At 43.6% G+C, this 27,280-nt stretch overlaps 1 protein-coding gene across 39 annotated transcripts in view; it reads left to right on the top strand.

Annotated features, from left to right (window-relative positions):
* The window catches only part of ABLIM1 (actin binding LIM protein 1), a 348,912-nt gene that overhangs the window by 304,434 nt on the left and 17,198 nt on the right, over window positions 1-27,280 (top strand). For 14 of the 39 annotated variants that reach the window (XM_021073372.1, XM_021073364.1, XM_021073382.1 and 11 more), the window contains 5 exons: window positions 6,207-6,284; window positions 7,288-7,443; window positions 9,440-9,475; window positions 11,567-11,696; window positions 24,771-24,818. In XM_021073372.1, the coding sequence (XP_020929031.1) occupies window positions 6,207-6,284; window positions 7,288-7,443; window positions 9,440-9,475; window positions 11,567-11,696; window positions 24,771-24,818 (448 nt within the window). Of the gene's footprint in view, window positions 1-6,206; window positions 6,285-7,287; window positions 7,444-9,439; window positions 9,476-11,566; window positions 11,697-14,041; window positions 14,162-22,981; window positions 23,087-24,770; window positions 24,819-27,280 lie in introns of all 39 variants that reach the window. The other 25 variants (XM_013983755.2, XM_021073357.1, XM_013983756.2 and 22 more) reach the window with 5 other exon arrangements.

Raw genomic sequence — 27,280 nt, 5'->3', positions numbered from 1 at the left:
TAAAAGTCTTTCTGAAATCGAAAGTAAGTACGTGAATGCGTGCTGGAGCAATAAATGTGGCGAAGAGAGATTCAGTGAGAACTGCCGCATGCAGCTAGAAGGTTCTTTCTGAAGGATCCTTTGCTCGTGTTGCCAAAATAAGGGTGAAATTATTTGCCTGATCTTGCTGGCAAAATGCTTTGAAAGAGCACAGCCAATCTATCATCCTTCCTATATCTGCCTTGCTTTTGCCATCTCTCCCCGTGCCCCCGAAAGATGGCATCAAAAGAAAGAACTGAATTTTTCCAGCTGTGCCTTCAAGTTGTTTTTGTCTCTAAGACATGAAGGAAAAAGTGATTAAAGGAGAGTAAGGACACTGCTTGGCTGCAACAGCTTAATCACAATCTTTGTTTTCTTTTTCTCTGTAGATCAGATCTGGACATACCTTTGGGGATAGAAATTTGAAATTCATTTATAATACAGGCAGGAGGGTAATCGTGCTTATCATAACTCTTATGGAGAACTCTAGAAACAAAGGCTATTGACACATTTGGGTTATTAATTTAAAGCAGTGAATCACTGTTGTTAACTTGGATATCTGAATGCATTGAAATAGCCATTTCGGTTAAATAATTGCGTATAAAGATCATGTGTAAGTATGGATTACACAGCCCAAACAGTGACACTGGAATTAATGGTCGAGAAGTAACTGTCAGGGAGACTTAAAAGAGGAAAAACATGTCACTAAGTTGTTGCTTTTGAGGTTGCGATGAGTTTTAAATTGAGGGTGTGGATGTGAGCTGCTCTGTTGGAAGACAGCTCTGTGCCTTTTGAAGATGAAGGCCATCAGAGACCTTCAGCAAGTCAGTATTAATTAGGAGGAAAAATAGAGCTAGAAGAAAAAAAGGGGTTCTTTTAGTAATAAACAGGATGTTAATTTAAAATTCAGCATGTTTATGTGCTTTCTTATTTTAAAATACTTCTCACAGGGTTCCCTGGTGGCTTAGCAGGTTAAGGATCTGGCATTGTCGCTGCAGTGGCTCAGATTGCTGCTGTGGGACAGGTTTGATCCCAGCCTGGGAACTTCTGTATGCCAGGGGCACAGCCAAAAAAAAAAAAAAAAACTCTTAGATTGCATTTTCACTTTAGGTCTTGAACCATTGAAATGTCTTTTGTCATAAAATGTAGTATTAGGATTTTTTTAATGTAAAAAATTGTTTTTACATTAAAAAAATTGAAGTATGGTTGATTTACAATGTTGTGTCAATTTCTGCTACATAGTAAAATGATCCAGTCGTACATATATACATTCTTTTTCTTTTCTTTCTTTTTTTCTTTTTAAACAGCCACACCTGTGGCAAATGGAAGTTCCCAGGCTAGGGATCAAATTGGAGTCGTAACTGTACATCTGTTTCACAGCCACAGCAACACCAGATCCAAGCCCATCTGCAACCTATGCCATACCTTATAGCAATGCCGGATTCTTAACCCACTGAGCCAGGCCAGGGATCAAACCCACATCCTCACAGAGACAGTGTTGGGTCCTTAATCCACTCAGCCACAGTGGGATCTCCTATACATTCCTTTTCTTATATTATCTTCCATCGTGGTCTATCCCAAGAGATTGGATCTAATTCCCTATGCTATACAGTAGGACCTCATTGCTTACCCATTCTAAATATAATAGCTTTTTTCAAAAAAATTAACACTTAAAACACATAAAAAATAAAACTCCACATGGTTAGAACTCTAGATGTTTAAAATTGAAATGTAAATTTATAAATATTTAAAATGAAAACTCCAAAAGCAATAGTCCAGTTTTTAGAATTAACTTTATTATCTTCATACGGGAGACACCTCTCACCTCTGTCGGTGGAGCAAATACACTTTGGGAGCCTTTGGGGACTAGGGCACAAAGCGGGCAGGCCCTGGGTACCAACTGGGCTTTGAGCACGGTTCACAAGGCAGCAACCGGGAACCGTCCTGGCAGGTGAGTCAGGCCTGTGCGAGCTCTTCACCATCCATCACGGCAGGGCCTTTGTAACTGGAGCCCAGATAGAAGCAGGAGGTCACCATCTTGGGAGGATGCAGAAGCACTTCACGGCGTTCTCAAGAAGAGGAAGGACCTGCGTCAGCTCCAGGGGCTGAGATGATGAGCATCCCTGAGTTCTCATGGGAGCCTCCACACCGCAGAGACCTCTGGGAAGTCTGGTCTGTGACGCCCACCTCTGCAGGGACCATCCTAGCATGAGGAGCAAGGCTGAGGCAGTGCTGTCCTTCATTATTTGCGATGAACCGGCTAAGAACTCCAGTCTAAGGCCAAGGGTCTCTGCCACGTGCCAGGCAAGGTGCTTGAAGCTTCTATATGCATTGACTCCTTTCTCCCGAGAAAGTGGGTGGTGTTAGTCCCCTGTCCTCTATTCTATGAGTAGGGAAGGCGAAACCCAAGGGGAAAAAATGAGAGAGAGAGAGAGAGAGAAGGAAAGAAAAAGTACTCAGATAATGTCCCCCAGCCAGGAGAGCCGGTGTGTGAACCAAGGTATTTGAGTCCAAAGCCAGCCTTTCAACCCCACCAGATTTTACCATACAGAGTCGTGTTTTATCATTTTCAACAGTAATACAAGTTAAGGACCAGTGTAAGAAAATAGGCAAGCAAGAATGCCTGTCAAAGTAAAGTTTAGCGGAAGTCAAGTTTATGGTAAGGTTAGGAGGTCAGAAGGAAGCAGAAGCAAACAGGGGCAGATGCAGGAAGGAAAGAGCAGATTCTGAGTCTCCAAGAGCCGTCTGGAGCATTTGCCTAATATGCTAAATAGTCTGAACAGGCATGTGGCAGGGCGATCTCTCTCTAACAGGAGGAGCCAGAGCTGCGGTAGATTTGGTGAACATCAGACTGACTTCGAAAACTGACTATGGGGAGTTCCCTGATGGTCTAGTAGTTAGGATTTGGTGTTTTTGCTGCTGCAGCCCAGGTTCAATCCCTGCTCCAAGAACTGAGATCTCACATCAAGCTGCTGCACAGCACAGCAGAAAACAAGCAAAAAGAACAACAACAACAAAAAAAACCTGACTATGAAACTCTTAAAAACTGACTATGAAACTCTTAAATCTTTATTTTGGACTCAGAGAACCCAGGAGAGTTGCATGCAAGTTGGAGATGATTCAGGTCTGAAAACCTTGGAAGAATCGAATGGAATTTGACGAGAATTCAGATTGTCGGCTGACTCTTAAAACCTTGAGCTCCGCAAGATTAATAATGTAAAGGAACAAGACATAAGCTTCAGAGAGAGCCTGTGTCACTCAGAGGATACTTCCTGTGAAGAAGGAAGGCCAAGAGACTAAATGGGGCCTGGCTGCTTCATCCAGACACCCTTCCTTCCGTGGAGTTCTCCATCTCAGAGGGGAGTTATGGGGACCCTGTCCTGACCTGTGCTCATGTTTGTCCCCAGCTGTGTTCCTACCGGCGTGCACAGCACACGAGAGAATGAAGCACTTGAGCCACCCCCAGGTGCATGGTCACAGGAAAGACAGAAAGATCCCTGACCCACATTTGGCCAAAATAAGGATGCATAGGAGCTCCCCTGTGGCCCAGCAGGTTAAGAATCTGGTGTCATCTCTGCTGCAGCTCAGGCCACTGCCATGGCCCGGGTTTGATCCCTGGCCTGGGAACTTCCATACGCCATGGGCACAGCCAAAAAAATAGATAAAATAAGGATGAGTAACCTGGGAGAGACCCCGCAGCTCAGTGTGCACTTGAGCTTCTCACACAGCATCTACGCTGCTTGTTAATGAAAACAATCCTTTGCCATGGCAACTCCAGCAACTGAAGACATCTGACTGTCCTGGGGTGCCCCCTCTCCCGCCCCACCCAACACTAAGCTGGTGGTCCAGGCTTCTTCTAAGCTAGTGGCAGTAAAAACATTTTCACTGAGCAGATACTCTTCTGCTAGTTCATCTCAATATTTTTCTTTTACTTTCACCTCATTTGTCCCAAAGCCACGTTGATGAGAAATACATGGTTACACCTGCCTTACAACATGAGCCAAAATTTAGCACAGGGGTTAAGCGCTTAGGGTTCTGCCTCTGCATGACTGACTTCAAACCCTGACATTTGCCTCCCTGTGTGTGACTTTTCCCTCATCCATAAAATAGGGGAGCTCCCGCTGTGGTGCAGAGCGTTAAGAATCTGACTGCAGTGGCTCGGGTGGCTGCAGCGACATGGATTCAATCCCTAGTCTGGTGAGAGGGGGTCTGCCGTTGCCTCAGCTGTAGTGTAGGTGACAGCTGCAGCTCAGATTCAATTCCCGGCCCAGGAAATTCCATGTGCCTTGGGTGCAGCCATAAAAAAAATTAAAATTAAAAATAAGGATGTTAGCAATTCCTTCTTCATGAGATTATTGAGAAAATTAAATGAGATCATGCCAGGAGTTCCCATCGTGGCTCAGTAGTTAATGAACCTGACTAGTATCCATGAGGATGCAGGTTCAATCCCTGGCCTTACTCAGTGGGTCAAGGGTCCAGTATTGCCTTGAGTTGTGATGTAAGTGGCAGATTCAGCTCAGATCTGGCATTGCTGTGGCTGTGGCACAGGTCCGTGGTACAGCTCCAATGGGACCCCTAGCCTGGGAACCTCCATTGGCTATAGCTGCAGCCCTAAAAATACAAAAAATAAAAAAATAAAAAGTAAAAATCAATCAATCAATCAATGAAATCATGCCTGGGAAGTGCTTGGCACAGGTCCTGCCACATAGTAAGTGAGCAATAAACATTCGCTTTTGTTAATATTCTTGTGTTGTACAGAAGAGGTTTTGCTTTTATATTGAATGTGGAAAACACGAGATCCTGGCCACTGGCAGCTGAAGGACTGCCTGTAATTAAGAATTATCCCTCAGAGATGGTTACAAGCTTAGCTTTCTGAAAGGATGGCCTCTGTTATGGAGAGCCACATTGTGGTGGTGTCACTTCTATGTTTTTTTTTTGTTTTTTTTTTTTTTATTATTTTCCCACTGTACAGCAAGGGGGTCAGGTTATCCTTAGATGTATACATTGCAGTTACAGTTTTTTCTCCCACCCTTTCTTCTGTTGCGACATGAGTATCTAGACATAGTTCTCAACACTTCTGTGTTTTGATCGGGACATGGATTCAGGAGTGGGGCTTTGTGAATAATGCTATTGTGTGAATCCTTCCTTCTTGAACATACTCAGATTTGGGGAGTTTTCTCCTAGTGAGATATGCCTGTGATTGGAAAATTGTCACTCTGGGAGGAAGGCACTAGTACGTGGCAGGTCTGGGAGAGGAGGCCCAGAAGTGTCGAGCCTCGTACACTTCCACTTGTGCCCAATGATTTCTCCGACCCCTTACACAGCTGGTGAGGACAACCAATCACACCCCTCCAGTGACTTCTTACTATCGCAACAAGTCTAATCACTGCCTGCCTCGCATTGACCCCGCAGGTTTGCTTTCATTGTTTCAGATGTCAGTTACTTAGCAATGCAAACCCTTGTTTCTAGGAGAGTTTTTGGAGGGCTCAGTTACACTCACATTCAAGGTACCAAAACATCAATAGAAACAGCACTGAAGGAGTTCCTGTTCTGGCTCAGCGGTAACAAACCCAACTAGTATCCATGAGGATGCGGGTTTGATCCCTGGTCTTTTTCAGTGGGTTAAAGAATCTGGCATTGCCGTGAGCTGTGGTGTAGGTCACAGATACAGCTTGGATCCCATGTTGCTGTGGCTGTGGTGTAGACCGGCAGCTGTAGCTCCAACTGGACCCCTAACCTGGGCACTTCCATGTGCTGCAGGTGTGGCTCTAAAAAGACAAAAAAGGAAAGAAAGAGAGCGGGAGGGAGGAAGGAAGGAAAGATAGAAAGAGAGAGAAAGAAGAAACAGTACGGAAGAGGAAAAGTCCTATTTCTAATATAGATCTAGAATGTACCAAGCAGAGAAAGGCCTTCCCCACAGCCACAGCGACCCCAGATCTGAGCCACATCTGCTCCCTATGCCAAAGCTGCAGCACCGCCTGATCTTTTAACCCACTGAGCGAGGCCAGGGATTGAATCCGCATCCTCACAGACACTAGTCGGATTCTTGTCGAATTCTTAACCTACTCATCCACGATAGGAACTCTTCTTTTTAACCGGCTTGGTCTTTTGGAAAGCATAGGGGCTTAGGCCAGTCTTGATTCTGCAGCCAAGGTCTGAACTCTCACAGGTCACGCTTTCGTTTACAGCCCACCAGGACCTCCTCTGAAAGCATTTATTCTAGACCAGGCTCCAGTATCCCTGGCTCCCCAGGTCATACCATCTATGTAAGTATCTCCTTCTGGAAGACTCTTCCGGGCCAGGTAAGGTAGCAGAGGGTAAGCGTGGCCTGAATAACCCCAAAGCCAATAATTCACAACGATTTCTCTTTCTGTGGAGAGACCCACGGTTCCGTCTTGTAGATCAGCCATCTCAATCCCGTTTTCCTCCAGGCGATCAACTGTGTCCATTGATCGAGTGATGAAGTAGGTGGCGTATAAAATGCCCTGAGAGGATGCAGGACTCAAACAAATGTTCCTCAATTGCATATAGCTGTTTGGGGATTCATTATACATTTTACATAAAAAACATTGATATGAATATTCTTAAATTCTGCCACAGAGGTCTTTAAATATTTAGTCGTTCAGTATGCCCTTCTTGTTTTTAACTATCTGGGAGGATTTTTTTGACCCCCTGAGCTTTTCCTTCTCTGTAATAAATTTAGAAAAACTATCCTGAAGGTTTGCAGGCTTCTCTATTTGACAAATTCTACGTAGATTTTTTTTCTTTTCCTGAACTTTTAGTGACTTAAAAAAAGACCCATGGGAGTTCCCATTGTGGCGCAGTGGTTAACGAATCCGACTAGGAACCATGAGGTTGCGGGTTCGGTCCCTGCCCTTGCTCAGTGGGTTAACGATCCGGCGTTGCCGTGAGCTGTGGTGTAGGTTGCAGACACGGGTCGGATCCCGCGTTGCTGTGGCTCTGGCGTAGGCCGGTGGCTACAGCTCCGATTCAACCCCTAGCCTGGGAACCTCCATATGCCGCGGGAGCGGCCCAAGAAATAGCAACAACAAAAAAAAAAAGACAAAAAAAAAAAAAAAAAAAAAGACCCATGAATAGTATCTGGTATAAGTGGGCAACTTTAAAAAGACTGTGACCATGCCAAGCAAAATGGTTTGGGTTTGGTTTATTTTTAAGGTTTTCACTTTTTAAGCAAGACGTGAGATGCACTAACAACGGTTTTCCAAAGATGAAAACAGAGTCATTTTTCTTTCTGTTTGACTCTGGCAGGCAAAAGTCGACAATGAAATCCTGGATTACAAGGATTTAGCAGCTATTCCCAAGGTCAAGGCGATTTACGACATCGAACGTCCAGATCTTATTACCTATGAGCCATTCTACTCTTCAGGCTATGATGACAAACAGGAGAGGCAGAGCCTGGGAGAGGTAAGACATACCCACACGTTGTGAGTGAGTGGTACAGCTTATTTCTCTTTTGTCACATGTATAAAAACTGCTGATTGGCATCCAAATAATTCAGAGAATCTTTTTTGGTTGCCCACTGTTGGGAGGCTTCTGGACTAAGTGCTTTGAGATAGTCAAAAAACAATCATGTTATCCCTGCCCTTGGGAGGTATGAGCCAGGAGGGGAGCAGACCAACCACAGAGAATTGCAGTGAAGGATGAGTAGACTTTAGTGCCAGGTTATAGGAGAGCCGAGCCAGCGTACCGGGAAGAGAGCCAGGGTTGTCAGAAGAGAGTCTGTGAGCTGGGCAGAGGGAATATGGGAGGGAAAGTACCCTGGGGCAGTGGGGAGCAGGTCTTGTTCTTAGAGCAGACTGAAATATATTCATGGGAGCCACAAGGAGAAGGAACACCCCCTAAATTTTGACAGCTGCAGTCTTTAGTATCATGAGAGAGTTGTTACGTGCACGAAAAGGAAAGGTCGAAAGAACAGGGCCATGGTATAGCACAGTGGTATGAGCCGGGGTTCTAGAATCAATTAACTGGGCTCAACCCGGGAGTCCAGCACTGGCTGTATGATTTTGACCATGAGACAACCATTCCCATCCTCGTTCCTTCGTCTGTAAAACAGATAATGACAGAATCTGCCTCATGCAGTATTAGGATAAAATAAGTATCTATGAAAGATTAATCTCTCATCTCTAGATAACTTGTCATCTGTTAAAGCTAAACTACATTAATTATTAAAGCAATTAGTCGAGAATCAGATTCGCGGTACATGTTCAGCAAATGGCAGCTGCTACTGTTGTTTTTACCTGCCCCCTTGGGATTTATTTATACTCTCCAGGAGTTAATGGTCCACAGGCTGGAGCACAGCCTCAGCCCCTTGGGACTCTGCCCTCTCTGTCCCCAAGGTCTCATGGGCTCTGGTCTGTTTCCCCTGGCCTATTCAACTCACTCTAAATGTTTTTGCCTTTCATTTTTTTAAATTGGAATCATCTGTACACTCATGAGTCTACTCAAGGAAGTGTTTCCCAAGTAGTGTGCCAAAATTAGCCATTCACCCAAGGCTAAAACCAACAGTAAACTATCTGCAACATCACAATGCTTTGAGATCTTAGACAAAGGAAGTTCATGAAAACGCGGTGACTCTGTCTTATTCTCAATAATATATACATGTAATATTTATTTTTAATAATTATGTATAAATTTATTTTATATTTATAATATATATATATATTTTTTCAAATTGGTTTTTATTCCAAAGCATAGCTCTACATCGAAATGGTCCATTGGTCAGGAAGCGGTGTCCATTTTCATGTAGTGCCACCTAGTGGTCATATGCTATAACTGCATTCTCAGCTTTTTTTTTTTTTCTCCTGCAGCTATGCTTAAGTGTAGGTTTGAGCATATAGAGAAATACCTTCAATTACTCTAACTTAATTACCTAAAGCATGACAGCATATTTATCAAAATTCATGGTTCGTAGGCAGAGGCATGCGCCCCATTCTCCCAGGAGCTTTGTCACTGTGTCTGTCTGAACCCACTCCCAACTTACTGAATCAGAAGATGGGGAATGGGCAAGGGTGCCGACGTGTGTTTTGAATAATATTTCCAGGTGATTCTGATAACCAACTCTAATTCAAATGAAAACCAAGTTAATAAACGTTGTGACTTTGTTTTTTTTATTGTTTGTCTTTTTGTCCTTTTAGGGCTGCACCCTCAACATATGGAGGTTCCCAGGCTAGGGGTCTAATCAGAGCTACAGCTGCCCGCCTACGCCAGAGCCACAGCAACTCGGGATCCGAGCCGCGTCTGAGATCTACACCACAGCTCACCAACGCGGGATCCTTAACCCACTGAGCGAGGCCAAGGATCGAACCCTCAACCTCATGGTTCCTAGTCAGATTCGTTTCTGCTGCACCATGATGGGAACTCCCATTGTGACTTTAATTCTTTTTTTTTTTTTTTCTTCTAGTCTCCAAGGACTTTGTCCCCGACTCCATCAGCAGAAGTAAGTGGCATCTTTAAACATCCCAGTGGGTGGAATTGGGGGGTTATGTGAATTTTTGCAAAAGGGTATTAAACAAACGAATTATGTAAAGATTCGGATGAATGTAGTGCTCTTTATGTGTAAAGAGGTGACTGCAAGACCCAGAAGGAAATTTCTTTTTAAATGGAGATCAGGGAATAAAACCAGCACCAGCTTTGCCCTGTGCCTCTGACAGTAGAAAAGTATGTGCAGGGAGCAGAGCCACTTGTCCCAATGTTGTGAGCTCTGCTCTCATCCATAGTTAATTGACCTGAATCCTAAGCTACTCGCTTATCTGAAATGGCCAGTAGTGGTCATGGTGTTTCTATCAGTAGAGCCAGCTTTGTGGGAGGCCATTCCTCGTAGTCTAAAATTTTAGTCCTGTCCCCTGTCTCAGGGTGAAAAGGCCTTCCCATGATTTTTATCCCATCCTCCAGGCTGGCACGTCCCTCAGGAAAAAGCTCCTGAGTGTCTGGATCACATAGAGCCAACAGTGATTATTCCTTAGTGAGCTGTGGGTCCCCTATCAGCCCATCCCTGCTCTTCCCCCTGCAGCATCCAGAACCAAAGCCACAGCCCCCAGGTTAGTTACAACCCCTGCACATTGTACTCAAGGCTCTTCAGAAAGCTGATGACATGGAGCTGCCAAAAGAAATAGCCCCGGTCCCAGGAGCATCTTGCTTTTGTCCTCACCCACACTGACCACCTTCTTGGCGACCAGAGGCCTTAGAAGCACTTTTTGTTGTCCCTGCATAATGTTTCCCTTGGAGGGTGGCTTCGAAACGAGTGGCCTCAGCTCAGACCAACTCAAATCTGAGCATGGTCCAGCTCCAAGGGCGGACCCAGTCGTTTCCTTCTATTTCAGCTATTACAGATAATAGTAATCCAGGGACTGTTTACTTAGCGTGCTTCTTAGTATTTTGCATTTCCTTGTGCATCCAGTGAGTGAACTACTATTACTAATAATATCAATAGTCTTGTCCTAAAGCCAAGTAACTTTATGGATAGGCTGCATAAAACTAGATGAATCTTAGGTAATCGCTATCATTTGAGGCAGTGAAATCTTTGTATTATCGTGATGGTTTCTGACCAAGTGCTATGACTAATTTGTTTCTATAAGCACTCTGATCACATACAAATAAAGTTATAAAGAATTAACTGCTATTATGGACCAGTTGTGAAGCCAAGGTACATTGTTGGGGGGATTTTGTTCTGTTGTTGTTTTATGTATTGTCATCGCCAGCTAGGATCAAACCAAAGTTTCTTTACCCTTTGCTCTCGAATTTCACACCTCCGTGGTTACTGAGGTTTTAATTTAGTCATTTTCCATGCATTCTTTCAAGCCTTTATTTTTATTGTGCTAGTAGAAACTTCACAGGACAACAAATCCTAAAATGTAAAACATTCCTTGTACGCCTCTCATTTAAAAGTTTCATGCTACGTTTGTATGGATTCGATTTTTTTTTTTTGTCCTTAATACCTAATATATTCTTTTCTAGATTTGGCCATGGTGCCACAATTGTGATGCTATTGTATTCTTTGAATTGATGGGCCATGATTTACTGGCTTATTTCTCAGTTTGTTGAGCACATAATACAAAGTTTTGTCTTTATAAATGGTGGCATTATAAATGTCTTTGAGAAAGTTTTTCCAGTTAAAGGTCATTTTTAATGGGTGGGGGGGAGGACTTGTTTCCCAAAGTGGCAAGTAGAATAATTGGGTTTGGGGCCACTACAAGCGTGTTCTCCAGGAAAACCAGCTTCAGATGTCACCAGAACCACAACAGGAATGGAGCGTGTGGGTCACAACAGAGGCTGGTTGTGATGCGGCCTCTTTCTGTGTGATCTGCGCACCTACCCAGGTCCCCTCCCTGCTTGGAACCTCCTGAGACACTTCTGCCTTTATGGAGAATGTGCACATTCATACCTGTTTAAGGGATAGAGCCCTGCAGCACGTACATGGGCAGGTAGACGTGGTCACTCCTGGGTGACTTTAGAGCAGCTGGCTCCCAGTCGAACATGACAACAGCCTGAATGTATGACCTGTGCTCCTGCTTTCTGGCTTTGCTCCTAGGGCTACCAGGACGGTCGGGATCGGGCGATCCACCGGTCCACCAGCCAGGGCTCCATCAACTCCCCCGGGTACAGCCGGCACAGCTACACTCCGACCACGTCTCGCTCTCCCCAGCACTTCCACAGACCCGGTAAGGGCACTGGTTCCCCAGATTCACTCTCTAGCAAAGTCATCCACCTCTCTCTCTGATTGTTTTCCCCACTACTGATTGTGTATTACAAAATCTAGCTGCCAAAAATATCGGCCCCCTTCCAGAAAAAAAAAAAAAATGAAAACCCCCCATCCCACTAGAGTGTGTGTTATTTCTTTTCTTGAAACAGGAGTCATTTTATGGTTCTATTCATTATGATTTGTGAAAGAATTCCATTTGGACAGTGAACGACCTGAAGCAAAGGAGATTTTTTTTTTTTTTTTTTAAGAATTGAAGAAGAGCTCAGCAATTTGAGACTTAAAATGGAGATCTCCAAAAGAAACTGTGGTGATATGCCTTTTAGGCTTATCAGCATCCTCTAAAATCCAGTGTTGGGCATTTAGGGATGGGTTTGTTATGTTTTCCTTGTCCGGATACGTAGTATTACTATGTATGCTTGGTTAAAAGTTCCTGCTGGAAGGAAGTATCTTCTACAACCTCAGGGTCCTATTTGGTAACTTTGAAGATGCTTCCAGCCTAAGATTGTGAGTCAGACTTGGAAGACATGAAAACACTAGGGTTTGGACTTCATTTGACCTTTATCTCTGCAGAATGCAGAACCTTTTGCTACGCGTGGAAAACTCCCACATAGAGGAGAAAAAGAATGGAGATCCCAGCCCAGAGCCAGGGTTCCTGAGAAACAGGTTCCCCAAGGGAGATTACAAACTTGGCAATAGAGTACATCCACCAAGCCTTCATGTTATGCCTCTTGCTCCTGCACAGGCTGATTAGAAACCACATTCATGTGATAACTTAATTTCCAAAATAAAACCAAAGGAAATGAACAGAATGTGAAAAGGCTGCAATCTTCTCTTTGAAGCCCTAGCTTTTAAAGCTTGCAGGGGGGTGGGGGGGGCGGGGATTACCTTTTTACTATTTGATCCTTGGAGAATGTAGGGTTTTCTCTCGGCTCATCAATAGTACTTAGTGTTTGTTGAGCCAATTTTCAGGAAATGAATTCCTTGCATTTTTCATTTTATGCATGTGATATTCATTTTATGCATGTCCTGGACCGGGGGCTGGATTTAAACCCTTGTCTATCTGGGTGACAAGGAATCTTTTACGCCACCACCCCTGTGGATGGGCAGCCAACGAGGTCCCTGAGACTGCAGCCATGATCTTGTCAGAATGACGTGGGCACATTGTTGTTCCAGAGACCCCTGTATATCGAGGGGGTGGGCAGTCTGGGACATTGTTTCCCCAAAAGGTCACATCTTCATAGAGCAGGAGAACCCTCTTCCAGTCAAGGTTCTGATGGCGAGAGCCTTTAAGGACGTTCCCCGTTTAAAGCACTTCTCCTCCCCCTTCACAGTATGTTAGACATGGGTGATGCCAGTTATTAGGGTTCATAGTTATTTTTTAGAGACGGGGCTCTGCTAGGATAGCTATGGCCCACACAGAGCCCCCCAGAGTATCCACGCCTTAGGTTCTAGAGGCCAGAGGATGGTGGGGATCCCTGGGTCTGGGTTTAGGTCAATGGTCTTTTTGTCTTCTGAGTTACCTAAATTTCCAGCTCCCCAGGGCCACCAATGCACAATTCTCCGGGTCATAGGTATCTTTCTACCCCAGGAACACAGAAAGGTTTCCCTTCTATGCAAGCAAAATAAAATGAAACTTCCAGCAGGAGAAGTTTGCAGCTTAAAAAAAAGGGGGGGGGTGGAGTTCCTGCTGTGCCACAATGGGATGAGCAGTTCCAGGACACAGGTTCGATCCCTGGCCCGGCACAGTGGGTTAAAGGATCTGGTGATGCCGCTGCGGTGTTGTTTGCAGCTGCACCTGGCCCAGGAACTCCATGTGCTGCAGGGTGGCCCCAAACGAAAAACAAAAAGAAGAAAAAAAATCTGACCTTATTTTTAAGTACTTCTTTTCAAGGTTCTTGAAATGATTGTCATCTTTTTTTACACGCGTTTCAGAGAGTTGGTTTTGTTTTGTTAGGTGCCTTTTAAAAACAGCTGCGGTTGAGTCTAAGCCTGGCGCCAGCTCAGCGGTAGCTGGTGTCAGCCTGACAGAATGTCCTGGTGGCCCTTCCCTCTTCCCAAAGCCATTTATTCTCAGAGAGTGACTCTGTGCTGACCCGAACCTATTTGCGGGTGCTCCCCTACTTTGCCTAAGCCTTCGCAGGTACCTTCTTAACCCTTTCTCCTTCCTCCTTTTTCAGACTCCCAATTAACGTTCTTCATTTGTTTTTCTCCCTTGGAACGATGGTGCTGTCCCTGTGCCCGTGTTAATTTCTGCTCTTCTTTTCTGTTTCCGCCCCGCCCTGCCCCTGCCTCCCCGACGCACAGAGCTGCTGTCTCCTGGTGTGCAGAGGTTGAACTTCCTGCGCACCAGCAGCTTCAGCTCCACCCACAGCGACTCCCGCCCCAACTCCCCCTTCAGACACCACTTCCTTCCCCATGTCAAAGGTAAGGAGGCAGGCGTCTCCAGGCAGCACCCCGCCTAGCGGAGATTGATTAGCGCCCTGCCAAGGCTAATAAGGTGCATCTCCAAGAGCGAGCGCCAAGCTTTGGACCGCTCAGCATGCCTGTGTGTGTCATGACCTACACCCAGCAGTGTCTTAGAACTGGCATCGCATCTCTCGTTAGGAGAAATGTGTCATTTCTAAGGGCTCTAGATGAAGAAACAGGAAGTACGTGGAAGACCATAAGATTTGTTATGGACTGCTTAGGAAAAAACTATATATTATTATTTTGTTTTTCTATGTGCCGAAAGCAAAATATAATATATAATTGGGGAATGTTCCTCATTTTGATATGTGATACGGCTCAGCAAAGCGCAGCAGTATTCAGTAATAAGGATCGCAAAGTTCTCTTAATGGTGATCCGCCATGTAACCATGTCACAATATTAAAATGTTTGGACCATATGAGAGGTCTATGGCAGTCTTACTTAAGTTTCTCTCCTTGAGCCAACCCTTGATCTTCCTTTGATTTGTCCTGATTTCTGCATGAGGGACAAGAGGGGCTTTGCCTTCTGTCTTCTGTTCCCGCCCATCTCTGCCCTCCCCTTCCTGCCATTCCCACTGTTCTCATTGTCTGTTATCCTTCCATAGTGGTCCTCAATCAGACCGCTCTGTCCTCTTTACATGATGGGGGAACCAAGAGCCCCAAAGGGATTCTGAAGGGGCCCTAATAAGTAGGAGCTCCCAGAAAGAGGCTAACTTTTTCCATAGTCTTGATTTGAACCAAATGAACCAAAGCAAATAGCTGAAGGAAGAAGTAGCAGGCAAGCACAGATGCTGTCTTGGGGCTTAAGACAGACCTAAAGGAGGCTAACTCTGTGTTCCAAAAGCTCACATCACTAATGCTTTCTCGAGTTGCCTAAATGTTGTGCTTTTTGACTGACTTTCATTTGCAGTCTGCCCAAGCTGTTTGCTCACTTGGATTATCAGCACCCAGTTGAGTCCTAAAATATAGATTTGCTATACTTATCTGTATGCCACTATTTTATAAGCATGCTATTTTAGCATTTTCTATGCTGTGAAAATAACATTGCTGACATGCTTATTGAAAAGGCACCCTATTTGCCATTAGCAAAGAGATCTTTTTTAGCAGGTGCAGCACTTTCTAAAATTCTTGACAGACTATTTAACATTATTACTGCTAATTAGTATTGGAGAGGGAAGACTTTTATTATTTAGATGTCAAGATGATACTTCAGAGAATGTCTGTAAAACCATAGGAAATGACTGAGAAAAAACTTCAGAGATGTATTTTAAAGAGACTTTAATATAGAAGCCCTTGGCCAAATGAAGATTTTTGTTTGTTTCTAACATGGAAGAAAAAGCATTTTTTAATTCATTAAAATGTAAACTACCTTGTTCAGTGATTCGATGTTTCCTCTTTCCGAAGAGTTTTTGTAGGAAAAAAAAAATGCGATGTACCCTGTAAAGCCATACGAAGTTTGTACATCACAAAATATCAAGATTCACAATAGCTGTGACTGTGAGCAGGCTATGGAGAGATGGACACTCATGTGGACTCTGGAGTCCTGGGCTTGAATTTTATCGCAGTATTACCTCTGTCACTGGCTACCTGTAGGATCTTGGAATGTTGGTTTAACCTTTTGAGTGCCACTTGCCTAATCCATGAAAGTCCCCTAGGACATCGGGGTGTCTGAGGTGAAGTGCCCTGGTGGGCAGGAAGCTCTCCTCCCTCTGTGATCTCCCCCGCCCCCAAGACACACACCTGCATGGTGCTCTTAGAGCACTTCCGGTTGCATCAGTCCATCACTTTTCACAGCATCCCCGTGAAGTCAAGTAGCACAGGTGAGGGTGGAGGTGGGTGAAGAGCTGGCCCCTGGTGAAGGGACTCACAGCGAGGAAGTGGCAGCACCAGAACTAGATAGATCTCAAGCCTTCTCATCCCTCATTCCCACGGGGGGAGTGTTTCAGTGTAAATTTACATGAAGTATAATTTTTCAAGCAAACTTTTACTTTCCATCTCTTTTTAATTAGAAATTGCATGTTCTCATGGAGGCTAAGACAGACAGCTACTATTAGCCATTTAAATTACAGAGTGAACATATATTTACTTTCCAATAGAAATACCAAAGGGTGATGAAAATCACAGTACCTCGGTGTGCTTAAATAGTGCTTTATTAAAAATGTAGATACACATTCTTTTCAGTTTTCGATCTGAATTTGAAGTTTGTGACACAAATAGTATGGGTTTAAATTATGAAAAGCGTTAGTGTGTGACCCTGAGCTTACATTTAAAAAACATCTAGGAGTTCCCGTAGTGGCTCAGCAAAAACGAATCTGACTAGTATCCATGAGGACACAGGTTCGATCCCTGGCCTCGCTTAGTGAGTTAAGGATCCAGCATTGCCATGAGCTGTGACATAGGTTGCAGGCATGGCTCGGATCTGGCATTGCTATGGCTGTGATGTAGGCTGGCGCTACAGCTCCAATTTGGCCCTAGCCTGGGAACTTCCATGTGCCGTGGGTGTGGCCCGAAAAAGACAAAAATAAAATAATAAAATACATCTAATTGTCTCTCTCCCTTTTTCTTTTTATGGACATATACCTGTAGTTTTTCAGATGAAATAGCTGACATACTTCAGGTACCAAATATAATGTACGTAACAGGATATGCTTGGTTTTACAATCAGATGAGCTTTTTGCTAAACTACAGAATCTGTCATGGAGAATTTGTATATTAAAGGCATTGCTTTAAAAGCCTAGTATATTTGCATAACTAAATACAGATTCTCCAAGGATTTACATCTTAGTTCTTGTGAAAATACATGTATCCATTTCCAGGGAAGGCATCTCCCGCACAGAGGGAACTTATGGCCATTGAAGAAGCACCTCTAAGACGTCTTTATTTTTTTTTTTAATTTTTGTCTTTTTGCCATTTCTTGGATGGAGGGTCCCAGGCTAGGGGTCTAATTGGAGCTGTAGCTGCCAGCCTATGCTGAGCCACAGTAATGCCGGATCCGAGCCGCGTCTGCAACCTACACCACAGCTCACGGCAACGCCGGATCGTTAACCCACTGAGCAAGGGCAGGGATCAAACCCGAAACCTCATGGTTCCTAGTCAGATTCGTTAACCACTGTGCCACAATGGGAACTCCTAAGATATCTTTAAAGGAACAAAATCTCCCGAGATTTTCCATGGCTCTTCATTTAAACATTCACTTTTTATCTTGGAGCTTGGTTTGTATTTCAGGGACATTGTTTTTAAACTAAGTATAAGACAAGGAGTTTGATGACTGCAAGGTGGGCTTTCCATCTCAGGAACATATAGCAGAAAGCAGGGGCCCCCTCGCCACTCTGGCGGCCAGAAGACCACCTCCCAGTGCCCACATCCAATCCTTGACATTTATTCCAGACCATATGGCCCAGGCCCCCAGGGTTCACTGAGCTGAGGACACCTGCATGGGTATAGAGCCAAGATGCGTGTCACCAGCTGTCTCTCTATTTCATGGGCTTCCCTATCCATCTTCTGCGATGCCCAGTAAAATGCCCATCTTATTTTCCATCACGTTTTTATTTCTGTTCTCTGACCTTCCTTGCAGCTTCCTTCTACATCAGTATGTCATTGTTGGGCCATTTGGTCAAGTGCATGCCTATTTGGAAAGACTCTTTTCACCTCGTCTGGGGCTTTGTGCCATGTCTGCTAAGTTTCTCTTCCTTTCCTTTTGAAATACTGTGAGACATTACCTTTTGTATCTGTGAAATGTAAATCAGATTTGCGAACAGGAGGGCTGCATATATTAAGTCTCTTTGAAAGAAATCCTCCTGGTTTTGCCATAGATATGAGTGGCCATGATGGAAGCATGTGTTTGACACTTCTGGAAGGAAACCGTAGCCGGGCATCCTGAAACTCTGTCATGAAATTCTAGAGGCTGCCAACTTTAAGGTCCCCTCAGAATTTTTATTTTGGAACCTACGTACCAGGAGTCCAGAAGCTAAACCTTGCACCAGTGGAGTCCCACCATAGACACAGGCATTGTCGTTTAGACTGACCCATCTTAGACTTTGTCACCGAGGTGCTCAAGGTGCCAAAAAGAATAAAGGGGGGACAGAACATTTGAACCTGTTAAGTACAGTGGGAATCCTGCCAGGGAACAGTCTCCCAAGGACTGAAAAATTGGCATATTAGGATGACATGGAGGGAGCTAAAAATGGAGACCAAGCAATACACATGGATGTTGCTTCTCATCCCAGTAGCTCAGATCACTAACAGCATAGGGTGAACCAATACAAGACTTATTTAAAGGACAAGGTGGCTACGAGTATCATGTATACATAATAGTGTATGATATATATACACTATTATATATACACTAATATGTATTATTTTTAAACAATGTCAATTCCAGGCTGATGGGTGATCATGATGACGATGATAATAATAATAATAACACCTTTCAAATGTGATCTTTCATCTCATGCCTCATATATTGCTTTGCCTAAGTAATGAACTAAGCACAACGATAACCTTTTAGGGTCCTCATCAGTTATTTCCATCCAGGACAGCGTTAAAAGTTTTCTTACTGAAAGATAGGGTGATTTAGAAAAGGCCTCATCCTGAGAATTTTTTTTCTTTGAAAAGTGCCAAACTTTATAATGCCGTTCATATTCAAGGACTAAGAATGTGACATCCAGCAACATGGTGGATTCCAAGGCCTTCTTCCCAGTGAGCCATAGTGATGTGTAAAAATCGTGCTGGGCAGGACCACTTAGATGGGCGTGTTGCTGAGTATGTTTACCTAGTATTTTAAAATGTCTTGTGGGAGGTTTTAAATAACTATAGGATTAAATCTACTTATGAAGACTTGAACACACTAGGAGTTTTTTCCTAGTCACAAGAAGAATCAATGGTTGCTGAAGATATGCCTCCAAATTAAAAAACAAAACAAACAAAAAAAAACCCTGCCCTGCAGTTCCTGTTGTGGTGCAGAGGAAAGGAATCTGACTAGTATCCATGAGGACTCAGGTTTGATCCCTGGCCTCCATCAGTGGCTTGGGGATCCGGCATTGCTGTGAGCTGTGGTGTAGGTTGCAGACACGGCTCGGATCCCAAGATGCTGTGACTGTGGTGGGCTGGCAGCTGTAGCTCCAATTGACCCCTAGCCACAGGTGCAGCCCTAAAAAACAAAAATACAAAACCTGCCCACCTGGAGACAGCATGCAGCCAGAATTCACCCTTGGGGAATTCAGACAGTTGCTCCATAGCCTTTGGAGCCAGGCAAGTGGTGGGCTTCCACTGCGGCTCTGCATCAGAACATCTTAAGGATAGAAAGATTTTTAATACCTGGGCAAATGCTAATGCTAATGACCTTAAAGCTTCGTGTCCCAGATTTGCAGCTGTTTTTGTGTATGCATGACGCAGGCTAATACCTCTCAAAACAAATGTCATAGTTTCCTCTGACCAGATATCATAACCAAACCCTGTGAGAACATTTCCCTGAAAAATCTAATGTTCTGCAAATACAAGAAGGTTAGAGGTGGCAGACTTAAGGGCAGAGAGCAATGTGGTTTCAAAGCAGTAGCACCAGCACTCAGGATATGCAGAGTCTTCAAAAGACAAACTCAAATAAAACAGGAAAGTCAAGTCTCTCTAGAACTTCCTTGAGCCCACAAGAACTATTTGGTTTTTTTCAAGTCTGGATAACTCTTGGGAATAATTTCTAATGTTTGTGAGAGTAAAGAATTCTTCTGAAGTGAAACATGAAATTGGGGTTACTGAAGATCAATCCTAATGGGAAAGTTATTTTAAAAGAAAAAAGGTGCTATTGTGATCCCATTGCTGTATACTGGCATCTGCTGCCTTTACTTAAGAGAAGGATGATGGCGAGTCCTGCAGTGATGCTAAGTAACTAAATTAGGCTATTCATCGCTGGAGAATTAATTAGTTGGCCTACTTCAGTCATTCATTCATAGGCGTTTATTAAGTACTTACTCGTGGCTGGGCACTATGCTGAACACACAAGGATAAATGAGACCTCGTTCTAATTCAGCCTAGGTTTAAAGCAGAATTTCCTTCTCTGTGTAACGTATATTCTTCCTTCCCTGCTTGCCTCTACTTGTGGTTTTGTTTTTTGTTGTGGGGTGTTTTTTTTTTTTTTGGCCACACCCTCAGCATGTGGAAGTTCCTGTGCCAGGGATTGAACCCCCCACCACAGCAGTGACCCAAGCCACAGCAGTGATAATGCCAGATTCTTAACCCACTGAGCCACCAGGGAACTCCAGACTATATTTTTCATACTCATATTTTCAGACACGAGCTGATTATTTCTCTTTAGGAGAGTGATTGGAAATGACAAAACATTTTCTTTAAATGAGCTTTGTAATAGATCAGTGGTTTGGGGTGAAGCTTCATAATTTTTAGGAGCTAATATCTGACTCTAGTAAAAAGTCAACATTATAATATACTGGGAGCTAGATGCTAAACTGAAACTTTTTTTTTTTGTCTTTTTTTAGGGCCGCACCTGTGGCACATGGAGGTTCCCAGGCTGGGGGTCTAATCAGAGCTGTTGCTGCCAGCCTATGCCAGAGCCACAGCAACACCTGCATCCAAGCCACGTCTGTGACCTACACCACAGCTCCTGGCAACGCTGGATCCTTAACCCACTGAGCAACGCCAGGGATTGAACCTGAAACTCATGTTTCCTAGTCGGATTCATTTCCACTGCACCATGACAGGATCTCCTAAACTGAATCTTGAAAAAAGGAGGGGATGGTGTTTCCTTCTTGGCTCAGTGGTTAACAAACCCTACTAGCATCCATGAAGACGCTGGTTCCATCGCTGGTCTTGCTCAGTGGGTTAAGGATCAACCATTGCCATGAGCTGAGGTGTAGGTCGCAGATGAGGCTCAGATCCTATGTTGCTGTGTCTGTGGGATAGGCCAGCAGGCAGCTCTGATTCAACCCCTAGCCTGGGAACTTTCATATGCTGCAAGCATGGTCCTAAAAAAAAAATCAAGGAGTTCCCTTTGTGGCGCAGTGGAAACAAATCTGACTAGGAACCATGAGGTTGCAGGTTTGATCCCTGGCCTTGCTCAGTGGGTTAAGGATCCAGCGTTGCCAGGAGCTGTGGTGTAGGTCACAGACACAGCTCCAATCTGATGCTGCTGTGGCTGTGGCATAGGCCGGCGGCTATAGCTCTGATTGGACCCCTAGCCTGGGAACCTCCATGTGCCGAGAGTGCAGCCCCCCCCCCAAAAAAAAATAGGGCAAAATTTTAGAAAAATTTTGACTTGTGCCCTATTTTCTGAAGATCTATGATTTATTTAAAATTATAGACCCAATTGATAGATAAATTAGACTTTTTCAAAATGTAAAACTTTTGTGTTTCAAAGGACACTATCAAGCAAGTAAAAGACAACCCACAGAAAGGCAGGAAATATTTGCAAATCATATATCTGATAAGGGACCTGTATCCAGAATGTATAAAGAATGCTTACAACTCAATCGTAAAAGTTACTAACTTTTGGAAGTCCTACTTCTTCTAGTGTGTTCTGGGAGTAGAAGTTTGCTCAGTCCTGGGGAAGGAGGCCAATAGGGTAAGAGCTGATCTCTTCCCATTTCTGCACAAGTCTCAGTTCACCCCTGCGGTTCTTGGCAGAGGAAGTGATGGTGGCTCTGGGGTGGTTCTCTAGGCATTTGTGGCCAAGCCTAACAGTCTTTCCTAGCCTCACAGTCTTTCCTAGCCTCTTCCCCATTCCCTCCCCCAAGAACAAAGTGCTGTCCAGCCACCGAGGGCTGTCCCATTGCTCGCACACACCATAGCCCTTCCTTCCTTCCCTGTGATGCTCCAGCTGTTACCCATCAGCCACCTACCCACCTGCTGAGCTTACTCTTCAATGCCCAACTCAATTCAAGCATCTTTCTGTAGCCTTGCTGAAAAACCAATGGCATCTCTCTCTGAGTGTCATAGAAGTGTTTGTACACCCCTGAGTATACAAACACAGTATGCTTAGTTGTAAGCTTGTCTCCTTAGGTAACCCTTGCACCCCAAAGGGTCAGACACCACATCTCATTCACCTACACCTCCTTAGGTGAAGCTCACTGTCCAGCCACAGAAATGCTCAGTAAGTATCTCCCTGAAGGAATTGTTAGACTGGGTGGAGCCTGGTCTTTAAGAGAAAGATGGAGAGAGGTATAAATTGTCCCCAAGTACCTGGAAGAAAGAGTTCTGACTCTATTGTGTGTATTTCCAAGTGAGGCAATGGGAATCTAGGCAGCAGTGAAGACACTTTGTGTTGCTCAGGGGAAGGACCGGGTGACCACACAGCTTCCCAGACTTGGCCTCCTGTTGAGAGAAATAGATCCCGATTGATTGCCAGCCTCTGCCATCATGCCTGGAAGCAATTGTATTTGGGTTTGCCTGTCCCACCCCTTTACATGCCTGGGATTTAACCATCTGACAACTGAGCCTGAATCATCAAGCGACTTTCCATTCCTCTTAACGTCTCCTTTCCATCAAATCAGTTTGCTGTGCGAGCTCATAGCCTTCAACTGCATGCCATTGGAATGATGCATCTTACCGCTAGCTGCTCTTTAACCTAGTTCTTAACTTGAACTCAGATCTCCTTTTTGGAAACTTAAACCTTATGCCAATCACAAAGGTGATGAATTGAGCCTGTTTCTTTTGTTTCTCCTTTTTGATGTCCCTCCTTCCAGCTTGTTGGTTTGAATTTTTTTATTATGCTTGCTTTGTTTTCTTTATTGCTCTCCCTTCTCTCATTTTGTTTTCTCCATTCTTCTCATTGGAGGCAATGAGCCGTCCAGCGGCCGGAACTCCCCTCTCCCTTACCGGCCAGACAGCCGCCCTCTAACTCCAACTTACGCTCAGGCCCCTAAACATTTCCATGTTCCAGGTAGGAGCTGACATGGTCTGTGTCTTGGTGTCCTGTCACCATGTAGAATGTAGCCTTGTCACCTCTGTCTCGTCTCCATTTCTCATGCTCTTTTAGTTGAGATGCACGCAGACAAACCCTAAATTGCAGGATCTGACCTAGAGGGCCTTTCCAAAGTTTTGTATGTGACATGCCAGGATAGTATTGAAAGTTTAAGTTTTTCTAAAAAAATTTTGAAGGGGGGTAGGAGGTAGAGGGTGAAGGAATGAGGGTTGAGTTGCCTTGTTTTGCTTTGACTAAAACTGTAGTTTTACCCTTATATGAGTACCTTCCAAGATACCACTCTGTGGTTTAGTGTCCTTGACTAATTATCACAATGGCAAGATAATTATCTCCTTATCTTAAAGGTGGAACCAAGGCATTCTTAGATCACTTTGATTTTATCTGATGGTCTCCAATGTGGAGAGTCTTTCTCTGGGCTTTTCAGAGAACTCTAAAATTGGGTCGTTTGGAGGGTCTTTCTGCAATGGATAACTAACTAACCACCTCCATAGCCCACAAAGACATCTTGCAATTTAGGCGTGGTGCTATAAGCTCTGCTGTCATAATACAAATAGTAATTCGCCATCAGGAACTGGAAAAATCAGAAGCCACTGGCATCTTAACGTTTAGGGTCGGTCAACTCAATTTGTGAGGGTAAGATTGGCCATTGGAAGCCATGATATTATTTTTCTATCAGATGTACACTGCTTTGCTGCTTTTAGCTACTGAAAGTGGTTTCATAAATTACCCATTATGTTAATGTTAGCACACGCATTTGGAATCGGTTGTAGTCTCTCTCTTTTGCATTCCAAACTTACCTAATAAAACAGAAGAAAGTTCAATGGGATTCATACCCCTGAGATTGGACAGCCTTTTTTAAAAAAATGTTTCCTTGAAACTTGAAACTCAACATTGTACATTTATGGTATTTTTTTGCATGAAGAATGCCCCACCAAGATACAGAGCCCAAGGGTTCTGGGGAAACAAACCTTTTGAAATTTCCTGAGCATTTGCAGTCAAAGTGAAGTGGTAGCATAATCAAATGAGGTCCTATATAAATAGATGAATAATATTTGGCATTTCTTTTCCTTTTTTTTAAATTTGGCCTATACACATTAGGATTTTGTCAAACATCTTGTCAGCACACCAGACTAGCCTTGCACATGAGAACTGTTCCTATGTCTTACAAAAACACATCATTATTTTTTACAACATCACTTTCCGCGGTTCCACTCATTAGTTGAAATGTAAATTGAGCCACTCGTCTCTACCGGGAGCTCAATTTCTAGACAGTAGCAATTTGGGGATTTTCCCCAAACTGGTTATGTCTTCCTCACCATCACAGTATCTCCACTGCTTGCATTTCTTCCTGTTTTAACCCCACTTTTAGTGAAGTGTGTATTTGAAATAAATGGCTTGTGAGTGAATGACATCTCTTTATATCCAAGATGTATTACAAAGGATTCCATATCACATGTCTATAGTAATTGGCTCATCCCGTAGTCTCTTCTCTGGGTAATCTCAATCTTTGTAATACAGAAGTTGACCTCGTGGGTTATTTTTGTTCAAGGGTCTTCAGTTTGGTTTGCCTCTCGGTTGATCTGTTTTTGCCATTGCCGAATGACTTCCCATAATCACACACCTTTGCTTTTCATTTCCACAGATCAAGGGATCAACATTTACCGAAAACCACCCATCTACAAACAGCATGGTAAAACCCGCTTTCCTCTGCGTAGCTTTTAAGTAGCAACATCAGCTGAACTCTTTGCTGCCCTCTGAAAGGCTTGTCTGCTAATGCTTTTGAGACTCAAACTGGGATGTCCAGCATCTTATGCCTTTAAGGTCTCCTGAGATACAAATATTGTGAAATAGAGCCATTTAGGTGAAGCGCTGGGACCAAGGCTAGGACCTCGGTCTCACTTAGCTGGATTAGGATGCTCCTAGGCTATTTCTGAGCCCATCCAACCGTGTAGCATTCCACTCATAGAGAAGAGAAAGTACGGATCACACTGTAATCCACAAACACCCAACAAGACTTTTTGGGGGCGGTGGGGGGCATCTAACCAACCTCTGTGATAATTTTGATGATCTAGCAATCAGTTTAATGAAAACTAGTGAAAGCTAGCTACCTAAAAAGTTAAGTTGACCAAGCCTACATCAGCCTGACCAGCTCCCCAGTTTCTGGCAGGTGATGCAGACATCTGTACCTTGCAGGAGAGTGGATGGGACTCACGCTCAGACCAAAGTCCCAGCCTTGGTCCCAGCACCTCACCTAAATGGCTCTGTGAGACCACGGACTTGATGTCTGTCCCTCAGTTTTCTCATCTGCAAGCACCAGGGCATCAGGCCAGCTTGTCTCTAAAATTCCTGCAAACTAAGATCCACTGTTGTGGATTTATAATTGTATTTGCCTTTTCTGGGAATATCGACTTTTTAGACCCCAGAAATCACATTACTCTTTGTAAATCACATTTCCCTCCACCGTTATTAGGTCTCTGTAGCATCAGCTGCTATAAATCGTGGTGGAAGCATAGAAAGCCAAGGCTGGTCTGCAGGTGTTCTCAGAAAATTAGACACAAATTGTGCCTGGAAATTTGAAGGCTGCCTTTTGAATCCAGGTGATGTTAATCAGTCCTGAAGGCTTAGGAGGGCATGAACGAAAAGCTAATAAAGTTGAAAATGCAAAAAGGAAAAAAAATTGAGGCCGACATTCTAGGGGAAAAAAAAAAAGAGAGAATGTATGTATTGTATTGATTCTAGAGCTATGATTTTTTTTCTTCATCTGCGTGTGTGTGTGTTGTTTGTTTTTTTTTTTTAAGAGTTTACATCCTGTGCTTGCTTTCTTAAGTTTAACATTGTTTTTGTTTGCTTTTTTATGGTTTAATGTCTTCTCACCCACTCATTAACATGTGAATGTTTACTGTCATCACCAATTCTAATACGTAAGTACAGTTTGAAGTCTAGCTTTTCTTTTTTTCATTGAAGCATAAGATTCCTAGTTTGATTTATCAATTTAGAAACTTAAAAAAAACCCCACTAAAATCTCTAAGCCCTTGCCTCTCTAAACAAGAATAATCAAATAATCAAGATTTAGAGTGATTGGATAATGTTAGGTTGTTTATTTGGAAGGGATGAGCTGGCTTCTTTTTGTGAAATTAACTTGGACTTTACTCTTTATTTTCTTTTAGTCGGTTATAATTAAGAGTAGCACAACCAGAGTGGTACCTCCCAAAGGACACTCTGCAAAAGAGCAGTTCCATGTGATAGATGTCATACCGAAAGCTGGTATCTGTGCCCTATGCCTTTGGAAAATACATGCTTTGAATCAAGTCACACTTCTTGGTCTTTAAGCTGCCAACGCATTGTGTCCTTCTTTAAGAAGAGGATCTAGTGTCCAAGCTAATTTTATTTTTTCCTCATGAGGTTAGAGATTCAGAAAAACATTGTTCCATGCCTGACTGAGAATTTATCCCTAATATTATTATATACAGAGACCTCGGCCAAGTTACTTAAGCAAACTGAGTTACTTTAAAAGCAAACTAAGTTACTTTTTTTAAAAAATGAGGAGTCGGAGATGGAGATTCATGAAAGCTACTTCCAGATTGAAAAATCTGAGAGCCCGGGGAAGGGGCCAGGTTTTATTGAAAGCGCTATAGATGTATTTTGAAATGTTTAGTAACATCCCAGATGAGTTTGCAAAATGAGCCAGCATCAGCAGCTAACCATTTACCCTGGTTTGTTTTGCTCCATTTCTGTGATTAGATTTGGGACTCCAAGCCAATGACTCCTCTTATAAGCAGAGCCATTAAGAACTCTATGAATTAGTGCTGCTCCTAGTCTGGCTTTTGTTGTTTCAAGTTAGATGACTCATTTGTATGTGCAGACCCTTGAAGGAAATTGGTGTGGCAAACCTAAGTCTCACTGCTAAATTCCTGCAAGCTGACAGTGGATTTTCCTGCCCCCATTTCACCCAGGACTCAAGGATGCATATATAATAGGCAAGGATTAAGGACCCGCATCAATCTTTTTGTGGACACAAAGCCAGCCAGCTCTCTCAAATGACAGTGTCATGCTTTTCACTTACCTCTTTAAGTTCAAGTTACTAATTCAGATTCCTAATTGCTCTAGAAGAATGTTGTCCAATGGAACCTTCTGTGAAGATGGAAAGGTTCA

The sequence above is a fragment of the Sus scrofa genome, chromosome 14 (genome assembly GCF_000003025.6).
Source record: "Sus scrofa isolate TJ Tabasco breed Duroc chromosome 14, Sscrofa11.1, whole genome shotgun sequence".
In the NCBI taxonomy this organism is placed as follows: Eukaryota; Metazoa; Chordata; class Mammalia; order Artiodactyla; family Suidae; genus Sus; species Sus scrofa.
The sequence above is the reverse complement of the archived record's forward strand: the minus strand, read 5'-3'. Positions and strand labels throughout refer to the sequence as shown.